We start from the raw sequence: 13,261 nt of genomic DNA on the forward strand, positions 1-13,261 counted from the left end.
ATCCCTGGATCCTGCTCCTTTCTGGTCCCATTTCCCAAGGACTTGGATGGTAATTAAAACTTGTTAGGAAGATAACATGCACCTGCACCTATGGAGTAAACCATTGATTTTTAGCTGGTGGGTCAGAAGCCCAGGTGACAACCTGGGCTTGAGGTTGGCATCGGGGGGGCATGGCAGTCTTTTGGGACTGAGTCTGAACCCGTAGGACCTGCCACTTTCTGCAAGGAGAGTGTCAGAACTGAGTTAAATTATCTGACACCCCACTCGTCCCACACACATTCAGTGGCTAGAAGTATTGAATGAGAGTACTGGGAATAGTAATAGAGTATTCTGTGAGTAGACAAAAAGAACCCCAGAGGGTTTTCCTTTATAATGAAAAAATAATAATAATAACGTCTCCAAGTCCTTGGGAAATGGGACCAGAAAGGAGCAGGATCCAGGGATGAGTTCCTGGCATTCCCAGGCCTTGAGATGGTAATTAAAACTTGTTAGGAAGATAACATGCACCTGCACCAATGGAGTCAAGCATGAGAAATGAGGACATTCCTGTGATGTCAGAGGGCTTGTGAACAAGACCAGGAGGGCAGAGGTGGGATTGATGACCCCACATGTGAATGAAAATATTGGTAACCAGGGATTAAGGGGCTGTTCCCCTGGCCAAGCCGACCTGACAGCCTCCTCGCCTGTTGCTGCCTAGAATTGCCCCTCCCAACCGTCCACGTGCCCTTGCTAAAACACAAATTCAGCCATGTCACTCCGGGGCGTAAAGCTCTTCAGTGGCTCCCCATCCTCCTCTGAATGAACACTGTGCCCTCACTGAAACATTTACAATCCTACCAACACACCAACGGACTCATCTTCACTTTGTTTCACTTGGTTGTGTCCTTCTTCTTGTCTAGAAACTAACCCTGCTCTTCCTTTGTCTGCCGAGCTCCTACTTGTCCTACGGGTTTCAGCTTTGATGTCACTTCCTCCAAGAAGCCTTCCTGGGTTCACCCAGACTCGGTCCGGTTCCACAAGTCCCCATTCTCACCTCTATTACGAGATTAAGCTCATGAGGATAGGGTTCATATCTGCCTCCCAATGTCTGGCACATTGCAAATGCTCATGAAGTATGTGTTTGTACATAAATGATTCCTACAACACTGTGATGGGCTTTTTCATGTCCCTGTGTGTCTCCTCAACTAGACCATAGGATTCCTGAAAGCAGGAAGGTCTCATTCAGCTTTATGTGCCCAGTGCCATCTTGACATGTGGGAACTATCCAAAATAATGTGTGTTGAATGTTTAGATGAATGGATGAGCAGTTAATGGATGAATGGTTGATGGATGAATAAGTGGATGGATGAATGCATGGATGAATGCATGGATGGATGGATGGATGGGTGGATTGGTAAACTGGTGAATTTGATAGACATTTTGCTCCAGCCACTAAACTGGTATTTGCTTTGATGTATGTCTTTGGGGATCAATTATCAATTCCTAAAGAAACTGAGGAACCCAAGACAAACTCAGCAGTGGGCATAAATGGCAGCACTCAGTCCCCAAGTCCCCTTGGAACAGCTACCACCACTGCCACTGCCTCGGCCCTGTAAACCCCCACCCCCACCCCACCCTACACCCCATACACACCTGGTCTTTGGGCTCCTGGCTGACCAACCAGAAGAGGAGAAGGTTGTTACAGGTGATATTCACTTCTGGGAGGGTGTCTAGGTAACTCTTCAGGGTGGCGGTCCCCTTGGTCTGGGGTGGGGGCTGCCTCATGGATGACGGGGTATTGGGCATCCAGGCCCCAAAGTCATGCTGTAGAGACCCCACCCCAGTTGAGTCAGCTGGCCAGAGTGGGAGAACCAGCTCCTTCATCATCCCTGATCCTGCCCCTACCATCCCAGTACTTGCAGTTGAGAAATGAAGGGATGGTGGAAAGAGAAGAGAGGGAGGGGTATAGGGTAGAAAGTTCCAGAAGTGGGGTGGGAGGCTCACCCCTTGTCACTCCCCACCCAATGTTCCAGGACTGGGTGGAGTGAATCACCAAGGAAGGAGCAGAACCCAAAGAGGGCCCTAGTCAAAGGGCTCGCATGCCACCAGCACAGCCTGATACTCCCCTTGGCTGGGTCCTACCACGACAGGCCCTATAGGTTTTACTCCCTACAAAACACTAGCTGGAGTCACCATTACAATCCTGAACCCCGCTCCACCCCAGTCTTCATCCAACACTGGCCCTTCACTCCCTCACTCCACCCAGTGAACCCACCTCAACTCCGACCCACCCATGCTCTCAACCCCAACTCTGGCCTCACGTCCAGTGCTGAGCCCAACCTTGCAGAGCCCAGTGCCCCCAGGCCTGCCCCCTGCCACCTCACCTGCCCACTGTTGACAGCGGCGTGCTGGGCGGAGCAGTTGAAGATGATTGCAGTGAGGAACTTCACCAGCTCTCCTGGAGTGCACAGCCAGCGTGGGAAGCCTGGGTGTGGGAGGAAGGGAAAAGGGTGTGGAGGGAGAGGACCGCATTCCTGGGGGCAGCTCAGGGCTGGGGCTCACCGCAAGGGGAGAGTGAGGATGAGAGGGCTGAGCATTTGGCCACCACTGTCTTTTCACTAAGATTAGGGCTGGGCTGAGGTTAGGGACGGTCATCACCAAGGTTTGCGGTCTCTGAAGGGGGTCGGGATAGGAGCTGGCCACTGGGATCAGACCAGAAAATGCCCAGCCAGCAGAGCTCACTAGAGAGGACCCAAGTTCAAGTTGACAGCCAAGTTGGATCTTCTCCCCACTTCTATCTGCAACCCCTGATAGCACTTAATGATTTTTTTTTAAGATTTATTTATTTATTTATTTGAGAGAATGAGAATGGGGGTAGGGGCAGAGAGGGAGGGAGAGGGAGAGAGAGAATCTTCCGGCCCAGCACAGAGCCTGACGCGGGGCTCAATCCCAGGAACACCGAGATCAGGACCCGAGCCAAAACCAAGATCCGGATGCCCAACAGACTGAGCCACCCAGGCGCCCCAGCCCTTAATAATTTAATTCTACCCAGTTCACCAAGATTTGTCCAAGCACTCAGTGGCGGATCGTCCACAGCTGGGCTTAGTGACAAAGGCAGGTGACCAGAGTGTGTTACTCATAAGTTCGCAGTGATGGAAGCAAAAGGGGGCTCCAAGACCAGGGCTTGGCTCTCTGAGGAGAGCACAGGCAGCGCAGAGACAGACACTGGGGCTGAGGCGCTTAGGGGAGACTTCCCTGCAGGAAGACAAGGGTGGGTGAGCTCTGAATGGGAGAAAGATGACAGAGGAAGAAGGCATTTTCAGGCTCAGCCCTGGGTCCTCCCCTCTCTGTACAGCATTGCTCTCGTCCAAATCGATGGATTTAACCTCTTCCCACCGGCCGATGACTCCCAAATTCACACCTCCCGCTCCACCTGGCCCCTGAATTCTAGATGCAGCCGAGGGCATAACTCTGTGGCTGCCACCTGACACTCCAAGGTGGGTGTCTACACGGCCTCTCAGACGTCACCCCTGCAAACCCTGATGCTTGGCCCCCTTCCCCACTCACTCCCCAGATCTGTCCCTCCTACGGTGGTCCCATTCTGGTCGCTTTATCCAGTCGCTCAGACCACAGTCTGTGCGCTCTTTCCTTTTTATCTCGTGCCGCGCATATCGGCAAATACTTCCTGTATGAACCCACCTGCTTCCACCCTTGCCCCAGCAGGCCAGAGCTGCTGAGACTTTAGAATCATAAATCCGATCACATCACCCCCTTGCTAAAACCAGTTATCCGCAGAACTAGCTCTCTACTCAAATGTCACCTCCTCCGAGAGGCCTTCCCGGACAGCCAAGCTGAAATAACCCCCCTACCTCAACGTGCTGTTTCCTTTTCCTGAGCTCCCCTAGCCCACCCCCTGACATATTTGTCTGGTGATTCTCCGAATCTCCCCGCTAGAATGGGAAGCTCCGTGAAGGCCAGGAGTTTCATCCATCATGTTCACTGCTAAACCCCGGCCGCTGGAACAATACTTAATATTAAGAGCCCAGTAATTATTGGTTGACTGGACTAAGAAGGTAAGAAGGCAGATCGGGAAGGAATGAGGCATCAGCAAGGCAAAGGGGCAGGGAGGGTACTTATTGGAGGTGAGGCCAAAGCATGTGCCAGGCCACAGGGTTTCTGGGCACAATTCCGGAGGATTATCAGGGTGGCGGCCCCACAACCTGACGGGCAGGCAGCAAGAAGCTGGGAACGATGAGGCCGGTAGAGAAGAAGCTGCCACAGTATGAGGACCGGGACTGGGTGGTGACAGTGGGACATGATGGCGACAAGAGGAATTGGCCACCCAACTGGATATAGGGAAACAGGAAGACAGAGTGGGAGCCAAAGACAGCTTCAGAGTTTGCAGTGAGGATGCAGAGGGTTGGAGGAAGGACCGGGCGTCTGACTTGGGAGCCTGTGGGAATTTTCTGGGATGTTCCCTTCGGGGTAGATAGTCTAACCTGGAAGGGCCGAGATTAAAAGGCAAAAGAAGTCAGGCCCTCTGGGGATTTTTCTTAGTTCCCATTGTTAATTTGTTCCCCGTGAAATATGGAAGCAAAAGTCACACTGACTGAAGTTAATGAATGAGTGTGCCTTGTCTTAAACCAGGAATCTGCGATAAGTGTGCAGTGTCAGAGACGGTTGTCCGTCTGAAGATTGCTCTGATGTACTGAGTAAGAGACAGTTTGAATAAAGTGAGATAGGAGAATCAGCCAACAATAATTAGACGCACTGCCGCCCCAGGTCTTAAATAAGAAACAACCCCAAAGAGGAAAAAAAAGAAAACTGCCCTTGGGGGAGGAAGCAGTCAGGATCAGGTCAGCCCAGGATTAACAGTGGGCTTGCAAAGCAGGGGACTGGTCATCCTTTAAAGATCCAAAAGAGGGGCTCCTGGGTGGCTCAGTCGGTGAAGCATCTGCCTTCAGCTCAGGTAATGATCCTGGGGTCCCGGGATCGAGCCCTTCAGGTCAAGTAATGATCCCGGGGTCCTGGGATCGAGCCCCACATCAGGCGTCCTGCTCAGTGGGGAGTCTGCTTCTCCCTCTACATGCGCCATATTGGAGTTTATTTCCAATTTTGTCAAGCGTGATGACAGTATTGTGATTGTGTAGAAAAATGGGGTTTTTTTGAGTTGCATATTGATTGGGAGTAAAATATGAAATAGATGTAATTTAAAAGACTTCAGCAATAAATAAAAGCAACAGATTAATCAAATGAATGCTTGTGGATTCTGGGCAGTGGGTGAATGGGTGTGCATTACGTTATACTCTCTACTTTTCTGTATGTTTAAAATTTGTTGTCTAAAGGAAAAAAAAAAGTCTCAGAACCTGTAGCTGGTAGTTTTTGTGTGCTGGTCTCAAGGGTGACAATGAGAAAGCAGCAAAAATGGAAAGTTCTTCAGGGAATGGGGGGCAGGGGCATTTCCAAGTCTGGAATCAGCTGCAGAGGAGAAATGGGAGAAAGGATCAGTCCATCACGGGAGGGTAGAGAGGAGACAGAATCCCAGGCAGGACAAGCCAACGGCTGGGACAGGGACATGGCAGAGGCCCGGGAGGAAGTGGGAGGCTCAGAGGATGTTCCCTCCCTGGGGCTAAGGGAAGACTAAGGAAGGGAGGGTGGTCTGCTGAAGTTAAGCAAAGGAGGAGGAAGAGGGGGCCACTGGGGTCCATGGGTCTCAAAATCCTCTCGGGCAGTGTCAGAAGGGGGGACGTCAGAAGGGGGGACAGGTATTAATAAGGAAGAATCAGGCGGCAGCAGGACCACGTCTCTCCATGAGGCCAAAAGAAATGAGAGAGGTTGGTGGCTAGAGGGGCCACCTGGTGGGACAAGCACGAAGAAGTATGAGAGAAGGTTCCAGAACCCTCAACCTTTGAGGCTGGAGATGCTCCTACCACATGATGGGACACACCCACAGAGCTCAGCAAGCAGCGGTGGATGGACAGGCTCGAGTAAAAGTCGAGGAAGAACCAGAGGGTCACAGTGTAGTGCCTGCAGGCAAGGACTCTGGAGACCGTGAGAGCCGGCTCTGGATCCCGCCTCTGGCCACTACCTGCAAAGCTTTCTCTGTGCCTGTTCCTCATCTGTTCAGCAGGGCTAATAACAGGATGTACCTCAAAGGCTTGTCCATAAACAAGAACTAAGGAACAGGTGAGGCCAGAGGGAACACCAGGGCACTGGGAGCTTGTGGTTGGGGGATGGGATACCTGAGCTTTCCCGGCCCAGGAACGCCCAAGCAAAAATCTCGCCGACCCAAGCCTGCAGCTCCGAGTCCTGCTGCACAGATGCATCGCTGGGATAATAGTAGCCCACGATTTCGGAGACAAAGCTGCAGGAAAGAGATGCTCGTGCCACGGGGGTGACCTGGGGCTCAGGCCTGGCCAAAAATCCAAGGCCCAATGCCACTCAGGCTGGGGGGAGCCAGACAGCCAGGGGCCACCGAGAGCCCACCACGGTCCAGTGGGAACCTCCAGATCCAGAGGGAACCCGAGGGCCCAGGTTTGGCCACTCCTGAGTCATGGGTGCTCTGAGCCTCCTTCCCACCCAGGGGTCTGGGGGTGGGGAGTGCACTGAGGAGAGCCTGGGGGCCCTAGCCCACACCTCACTGTGGCACCTGCCACCCCCCCCCATTCCTCTGGACACCCTGTCCTCTCCTTCCTCCGCTGCGAACAGCCCAGCCCCTCCCCAGCCTGCAGCTACCTGCCATTTCATTGAGGACCCCAATCCTAACTCTCACCCTGGGGGTGCTCCCTGGTAGGGCCTGAAGCACCTGCGACCCCCAGCCCCAAGCTCCCCAGCCTGCATGAGAACAGGGGTCCACACTGACCCTGGGCCAGGAGGCCCTGCTGGGGCCAGACTGGTTGCAGGGTCCTGGGCCCGCACCCCGCACCTCTCAATGGCCGCCCAGATCTTCAGGCCGTCGTCCCGGTAATGGTAGTTGGGGATGGCCAGGACGCCGCGGGCCCGCACGCTGTCCGGAAGGCAGAAATCGGTGTAGGTGAAGTGGGCCAGAGCGGTGCTCATGAGGTAGAGGAGGCCTTGCCTCCCGACCGAGGTGACCTGAGAACACAACACAGCTCGGCTTGGGGACGGAACGAGGCCAGTTAATCAAGGAGTCCAAGACCACGGGTCAAACCCCCGCAGGGACTGACGCGGGCTGCAGAGGTTGCGGCCCTACTACGTGCATGGGAGGAACTCCCTAGGTATTTGGTAACTGAAAGAAAGCAGTGACGCCGGAGCAGGGTCGGCCAGGGAATGCGATCTAGGGGGGCTGCCCTGCCCGCCTGCGGGAGACTTCGGAAGCCGGGCCCGAGGGGGCGGGGCCCGGGCTTGTGGGCGGGGCAAGTAGGGGACTCGGTAGGGAGAGGCGGGGCTTGAGGGAATGGGTCTGGCAGGGACGGTGAAGTGGGATTGGAGGCTGAAGAGGCTTGGGGGCGGGGCTTCAGCGAGGGGGCGGGCGGGCACCTTGTCCACAAGGCCCTCGGGGTTGAGCAGCGTGGCCCGCGCGATGGTGTTCACCTGCAGCGTGTAGCGAGTGTGCGGGAGCAGGAGCTGCGGGCGGGATGAGGGCCCAGGAGCCGAGGGTCAGGGGAGCAGGCCGAGCTGCCCCCCCCCTCCTCTGGCGCCCGCCCGGGGGCCACACAGACCTTGTAGATAGGATGGCAGAGCGGCAGCTGACGCAGCGTGGCCATGGCGAAGGCCTCGCACAGCAAATGCGTGCACAGAAAGTGTGTGTTGTTCTCGTGCACCAGGAACTCGGAGTTGCGCACCCACGTCTTGGCCAGCAGCCAGTCCCAGTAAGAGTCAGTGGGCAGAAAGATGGGGCTGTCCGGCCCGGGGGTCTGGCTGAGCTGCGCCCAAGAATAATAAGGGGGTGAGTCTCAAAACTGCTAGTGTGCCGCCCCCGGAATCCCGCCCCAGGTCTCACCTGGATGGCCAGGGGCACCAGCGCCCCCTGCGGGTTGAGCCACAGCAGGCAGAGCGGGGCGGCCACGTACTGGGGGCGGTCGTTGAGGCAGTGGACTGGGGCCTCCGCCAGGATCCAGTAGTCGGCTAGGAAGAGGTTGCCCCTCTGCGGAAGGCACACAGGCTCACAGCGCCCTCCGACCCGCGCTGCGCTGCCCTCTCTGTTCCCCGCCCACTCCCCCCCAAGCCGGGGCCTCAGTAATGCTTGGTGCCTGCACTCCCGGCCAGAGTGAGGTACCCCACCCTCCCCAGAATGTCCGGAATGAGGCCCAGCTGAGTCCCTGGTGCGCCACCTCCCACCTGGATAAGCTGGCATCCTCTCCCCGGCCCCCCCCATACCTGGCCCTTCCTGCTCTCTCAACTCAGTGACCCTGTCAGTATATTCAACAACAGGAAAATGACCACACACTGAGAACTGACCGCCCCATCTCCAGCCTTCTGGAGGATGCCTGAGGGCTTGGCTGCCCCAGAGAGACTGATCACCATCTTCTCCCACGCCCTCGGAGCTCCTAGTCTCCGTGACTGTCCCCCTTGCATGCGGCGGCACTGCCTTCCACCTGTCCTAAAATCGCTTTCTTTGGGCCTCAGCACTGGGGATCTTGGAGGCCCCAGAACACGGGCAGGACCTTCTCTTCCATGCTGTCCTGCTCCCTCCTACCATCCACCAAGCCTCACCTCAGGCTTCCAGCCATGCCCAGCCCCAGCCATCCCATCCCTGCCCTCCACGCCCATGCCTTGTCCATAATGGCCCCTCACCCACCTCTAGTTCCGTCTGCAGGCAGGTGTTGGGTCCCAGCAAAGGGGCCACCATGTCATTGGTGATGGGCAGCTTGCTGGGCAAGCTGGAGAGGCAGTGGAGCATGACGGGATTGACACCGTTCAGGTACTGGTACCCGAAGAAGGGGTCCTCGCACCAATGCTCCGTAACGTACTCTAGGGGGCAAAAGAGGGGGCTTCCCGAGATCCAGCCCTGACGGTCTCCCAGGCAAGCAGGGTATCTCTCTGTCCCCACTCCCCTCACTCCCCTATCCCTGTCCCCTCCCAGAGGAAGGGGAGGTGGCGTGAGCTCCTAAGGGGAATCTGTGCGGTGGCCACCCATGAAACCAGGAGCCCCTCTCTCGGGGGTCCCACGGTCTCCCTGAGAGGGCTGAAAAAGGGCCTCTTGCCAGGATGGGGCAGAGGGTTCGGGGCACGGAGTAGGGTGGGGGACAGACATCCGCCTGGCTCTGCGCACCTGAAATCACCGTCTTGTGGCACCAGAAGATATTCCGGATGTCATCCAGCTTCTTCCAGGAGCCCTTGCGGTCCAGCAGCCCGCGGAGCTTCATGCCCAAGGACCTGAGGGGGAGGGGAAGCGAGGCTGGGGCCTGGGGCTGCCCCGGGGCACTGTGCCCCCAGCCTGGAGGCCTGGAGGGACCTGACCAGGTCAACATCCAGAGCAGAGGGGCCTGACAGTGTGCCCGTTAGAAAAGTCTAGTGACCGGGATGCCTGGGTGGCTCAGTCGGTTAAGCGTCTGCCTTCGGCTCAGGTCATGATCCCAGGGTCCTGGGATCGAGTCCCGCATCGGGCTCCCTGCTCCATGGGGAGCCTGCTTCTCCCTCTGCCTCTGCCTCTCTCTCTCTATCTCTCATGAATAAATAAATAAAATCTTAAAAAAAAAAAAAAAAAAGTCTAGTGACCATGGGGCGCCTGGGTGGCTCAGTCGTTAAGCGTCTGCCTTCGGCTCAGGTCATGATCCCAGAGTCCTAGGATCGAGTCCCGTGTCGGGCTCTCTGATCGGCGAGAAGCCTGCTTCTCCCTCTCCCACTCCCCCTGCTTGTGTTCCTGCTCTCGCTGTCTCTCTCTCTCTGTCAAATAAATAAATCTAAAAAAAAAAAAAAAAGAAAAGTCTAGTGACCAGCTGAGGCTCTGTAAGGGTGACTCCACATGGGCGCGCCCACTGGTGCACACGGCCAATCTCCACTGGTGCCTTGGCCTTTCTCCAAGCTTCCATCTAATCACGGACCTTCGCCGGCCCCTGTCTGGCTGGGACATCTGCCACCAGCCCGTCCCGACCAACCACAGCCTTCTCACCACACATAACCAGAGGTGTACTTTGTACACCAGACTGGTAAAAGGCGGGGGGGGCGGCAGCCTGGGGGCACCGTGCACTTTTCACTTTGTGGATGTCTGTACTGTTTGAAGTTTCTGAAGCTGTGCGTCTCGTGGAGAGCTGCATCCGACATCTCCACCTACTATCAAACCTACCTAAGACACACAGTCCACCAGGGGGGCACGGCCTGACACCCCACAAACATGCACCTGCTGTGTATCTTCCACAAAAGGCTCCTCCCTCCCTGCGTTACACGGTAAATCCAGTGTCCTCCTGACACCCTTTATTACACACGACACTATGGGCCCCTTAGGGCCAGGACTGGCCCTGGATGCCCGGACATACCGATTCATAATAACCACTCACTGCCTGCACCAAGTTAAATGGAAGGGACCGCAACGCCTACCAGGTGGGTTTGTGGCAAGTGGTGGGTGAGGGAGGCTGTGCAAACGTGCTCAGGTGCCCCAAAGGGTGTGGGCACCATGACCTCACAAGCCCGGGGACAACTTCCTGAGTGTCGCCTGAGCTGCCCGCCCCTCGGTCCACAGCATTTCCCGGGTACCTGCCCCGTAAGTCCCCAAAGAGGCGAAACACCGGGCGGGAGCTCTGTGTTAAAGCAGAGAGCAAGGAGGGGCGCCTGGGAGGCTCAGTTGATGAAGCCTCTGCCTTCGGCTCAGGTCATGATCTGGGGGTCCTGGGATCGAGCCCTGTCCTAGGGGTCTTCTGGGCCTTCCTTTGTTTAGACCCACATGCCCATCTGGGGACCAGCTCAGGCGACCCTGGTCCCTCAGCCCTGCCAGGGCCTCTCACGGATCCTTGCCCTGAGGCCCAAGCCACCTGCGACCACCTTGCGCTCCAGCCAGGACACTCCCCAGCTCCCCGCTCACCCCACCTCTGGCCCTCTCCCACTAGCCCTTCTCCCAAAGATTCAGCTGAGCACAGAAGCCCCGAGGATGAGGATCCAGCCCCTTGGCCCGGACTCCTCTGTGCCTTCTTTTTTTTTAAAAGATTTTATTTATTTATTTGAGAGAGAGGGAATGAGAGACAGAGAGCACGAGAGGGAAGAGGGCAGAGGGAGAAGCAGACCCCCTGCTGAGCAGGGAGCCCGATATGGGACTCGATCCCGGGACTCCAGGATCATGACCTGAGCCGAAGGCAGTCGCTTAACCAACTGAGCCACCCAGGCGCCCTCCTCTGTGCCTTCTAATGCAGTCCCTGCACAGATGGCCAGCCGAGCCTCTCCGTCCTCCCCAAACGAACCTGGCTTTGCCCAGGACCCACCCCCTCTCTGCTCACCTCTCCTCTCCATGGCCCAAAGCCTGCTTCAGTCCCACCTGCCTTCCCGGGAGCCACCTGCTGGCCCCTGCTCACCCTGGCTGACTCTGGTCATGAGCGTCGACAGGACCCCCTCCATCAGTCACACTCAGAGCCTCAGCTGTGGACTCGAGCTGCTAATGGCCCCTCGGTTCCTAATTAACTATGCCACACCTCTCCCTAGGGGCACTGAGCTCCTCATGGTGGAAGATGACATCCTAACACGTGGTCACATCCACTGAGAGATTGTTTTGCACTGGGTGTCATCTCGCTTCCTCTCCCCCAGACCTATGATGTAGGCATGGGTTTTACTGTCATTTTACAAATGAGGAAACTGTTTAGAGACTATGTGAAGATCAAGGTCACACCATTGGAAGGTGTTGGTTCTGGAATCTGAACAGGAGCTGGTCTGACTTCACTTCCTTAAAACTTTAGGGCCAGGCCTCCTTGTCTTACTCAAGACAGCACCAAACTCTACACCGAGAAGGTGCTCGGTTCATTGCATAGATTTGAGAACTGGAAAGAAAAGGGATGGCAAAGGAGCAAGAGGAGATGATGGGCAGACAGAGAATGGAGAGAGAAGGGGGAGACTGGGGCCAGAGAGGGGGAGACCGGGGACAGACAGGGGGAGACAGGGGACAGAGAAGGGGAGACCGGGAACAGAGGTGCGGATATGCCTGGCAGGGTGGGGGCAGATGGGAGAGTGACAGGAGGGCGGGGAGGGCAGTGGCCTTACGCAGGGATGGCGTTGAAGAGCAGGGAGGCCGTCTTGGTGGCTGAGTAGCGAATGTTGGGTTCCATGTGCATCAGGGACGGGAAGTCAATCTTCATGGTGAAGCCAGGCAGGTGCCGATTCCCACTGCTGTGGAGGGCGGCGGGGGAGGCAGAAAGACAGACACCGGTCAGACAGACTTAAAGCCCACTCCCCGTCATTCCTTCCCTGGATCCTCCCCTGCCTCTGGCCTCCCACCCAACCTGAAGCCACCTCCCTGCCAGAACCTCGGGGTCACCCCTCTCACCTGTCCCCTGGGTCTGCCCGAGGCATCATCTTGGTCAAGGCAAACTTCTTGTCTGTCTCCATCTCCTCAAAGCTGCTGACGTCTATCATGCCGGGGAAGCCGGGGGCGTAAACTTTCCAGCTTCCGGAGGGAGAGAGGTCAGGGGTGGCTAGTCAAACTTAGGGTAAAAAAAACCATCAAGGGCAGCTGGGGGAGGGGTTGAGTGTGGATACACTGATGCTCTTGGGACAATGATCGGTACTCGCATTCTGGGTCTAGACTTGGGGTCAACCTCAGATGGAAGTTAGGGTTACATAAGGGTCCTGATCGGAGCCGAGCCCCCAAGGTTGGATCTGAGGTCAGATTTAGTGACAGTCTGATTGAGGCTGAGGTCAGCATAAAGGTGGGGGAAGAAGTCAAATTAGGCCATCCTCACCGGTAACATTCCTGTCGGCCCTGGAGTTCCCGTTTCCTGTGGTCCAGAAGAAGGGGAAGGGAGTCCTGACAAATAGTTTTTGCTGTGGGGAATGAAAAGTACTCATCATATACGTCTCTTTTCAAAGGGTGAAGCTTGCCTGAACGCCCTAACCCTTGAACCCAATCCCTCAGTTGACAAGGACACCCCATGTTCTTCGCGCATTCATCAGCAGAAGGGACGCAAGACAACCTCACCCCCAAATTGTAACGATCGTCCTAATTGTACTTTTGTCTCCTTCCCAGGACTCTTTGGGGGCAGAAATTACATTGTAGTAATTTACAATGTAGTATTCCTGGCACCTCGTGTGGGGCCCACACTGTGCTCATAATGTGCACTTGACAAATGATTGATGAATGAGTATATTTTGGGAAGTGGTGGACAGATGGAAATTCTAGGAT

The 13,261-nt window shown here is 56.0% G+C and overlaps 1 protein-coding gene across 2 annotated transcripts in view; it reads right to left on the reverse strand.

The window, feature by feature from the left end:
• Nucleotides 1–13,261, reverse strand: part of ALOXE3 (arachidonate lipoxygenase 3) — a 20,149-nt gene that overhangs the window by 4,536 nt on the left and 2,352 nt on the right. For both annotated transcript variants that reach the window (XM_044921541.1, XM_044921540.1), the window contains exons 4-15: nucleotides 12,822–12,903; nucleotides 12,407–12,526; nucleotides 12,124–12,249; nucleotides 9,215–9,318; nucleotides 8,741–8,913; nucleotides 7,943–8,086; nucleotides 7,662–7,865; nucleotides 7,480–7,566; nucleotides 6,905–7,074; nucleotides 6,222–6,343; nucleotides 2,364–2,464; nucleotides 1,633–1,803 (exon numbers count right to left, since the gene is read on the reverse strand). In XM_044921541.1, the coding sequence (XP_044777476.1) occupies nucleotides 1,633–1,803; nucleotides 2,364–2,464; nucleotides 6,222–6,343; nucleotides 6,905–7,074; nucleotides 7,480–7,566; nucleotides 7,662–7,865; nucleotides 7,943–8,086; nucleotides 8,741–8,913; nucleotides 9,215–9,318; nucleotides 12,124–12,249; nucleotides 12,407–12,526; nucleotides 12,822–12,903 (1,604 nt within the window). The remainder of the gene's footprint in view (nucleotides 1–1,632; nucleotides 1,804–2,363; nucleotides 2,465–6,221; nucleotides 6,344–6,904; nucleotides 7,075–7,479; nucleotides 7,567–7,661; nucleotides 7,866–7,942; nucleotides 8,087–8,740; nucleotides 8,914–9,214; nucleotides 9,319–12,123; nucleotides 12,250–12,406; nucleotides 12,527–12,821; nucleotides 12,904–13,261) is intronic.

Source organism: Neomonachus schauinslandi, chromosome 15, assembly GCF_002201575.2.
Source record: "Neomonachus schauinslandi chromosome 15, ASM220157v2, whole genome shotgun sequence".
Classification (NCBI taxonomy): Eukaryota; Metazoa; Chordata; class Mammalia; order Carnivora; family Phocidae; genus Neomonachus; species Neomonachus schauinslandi.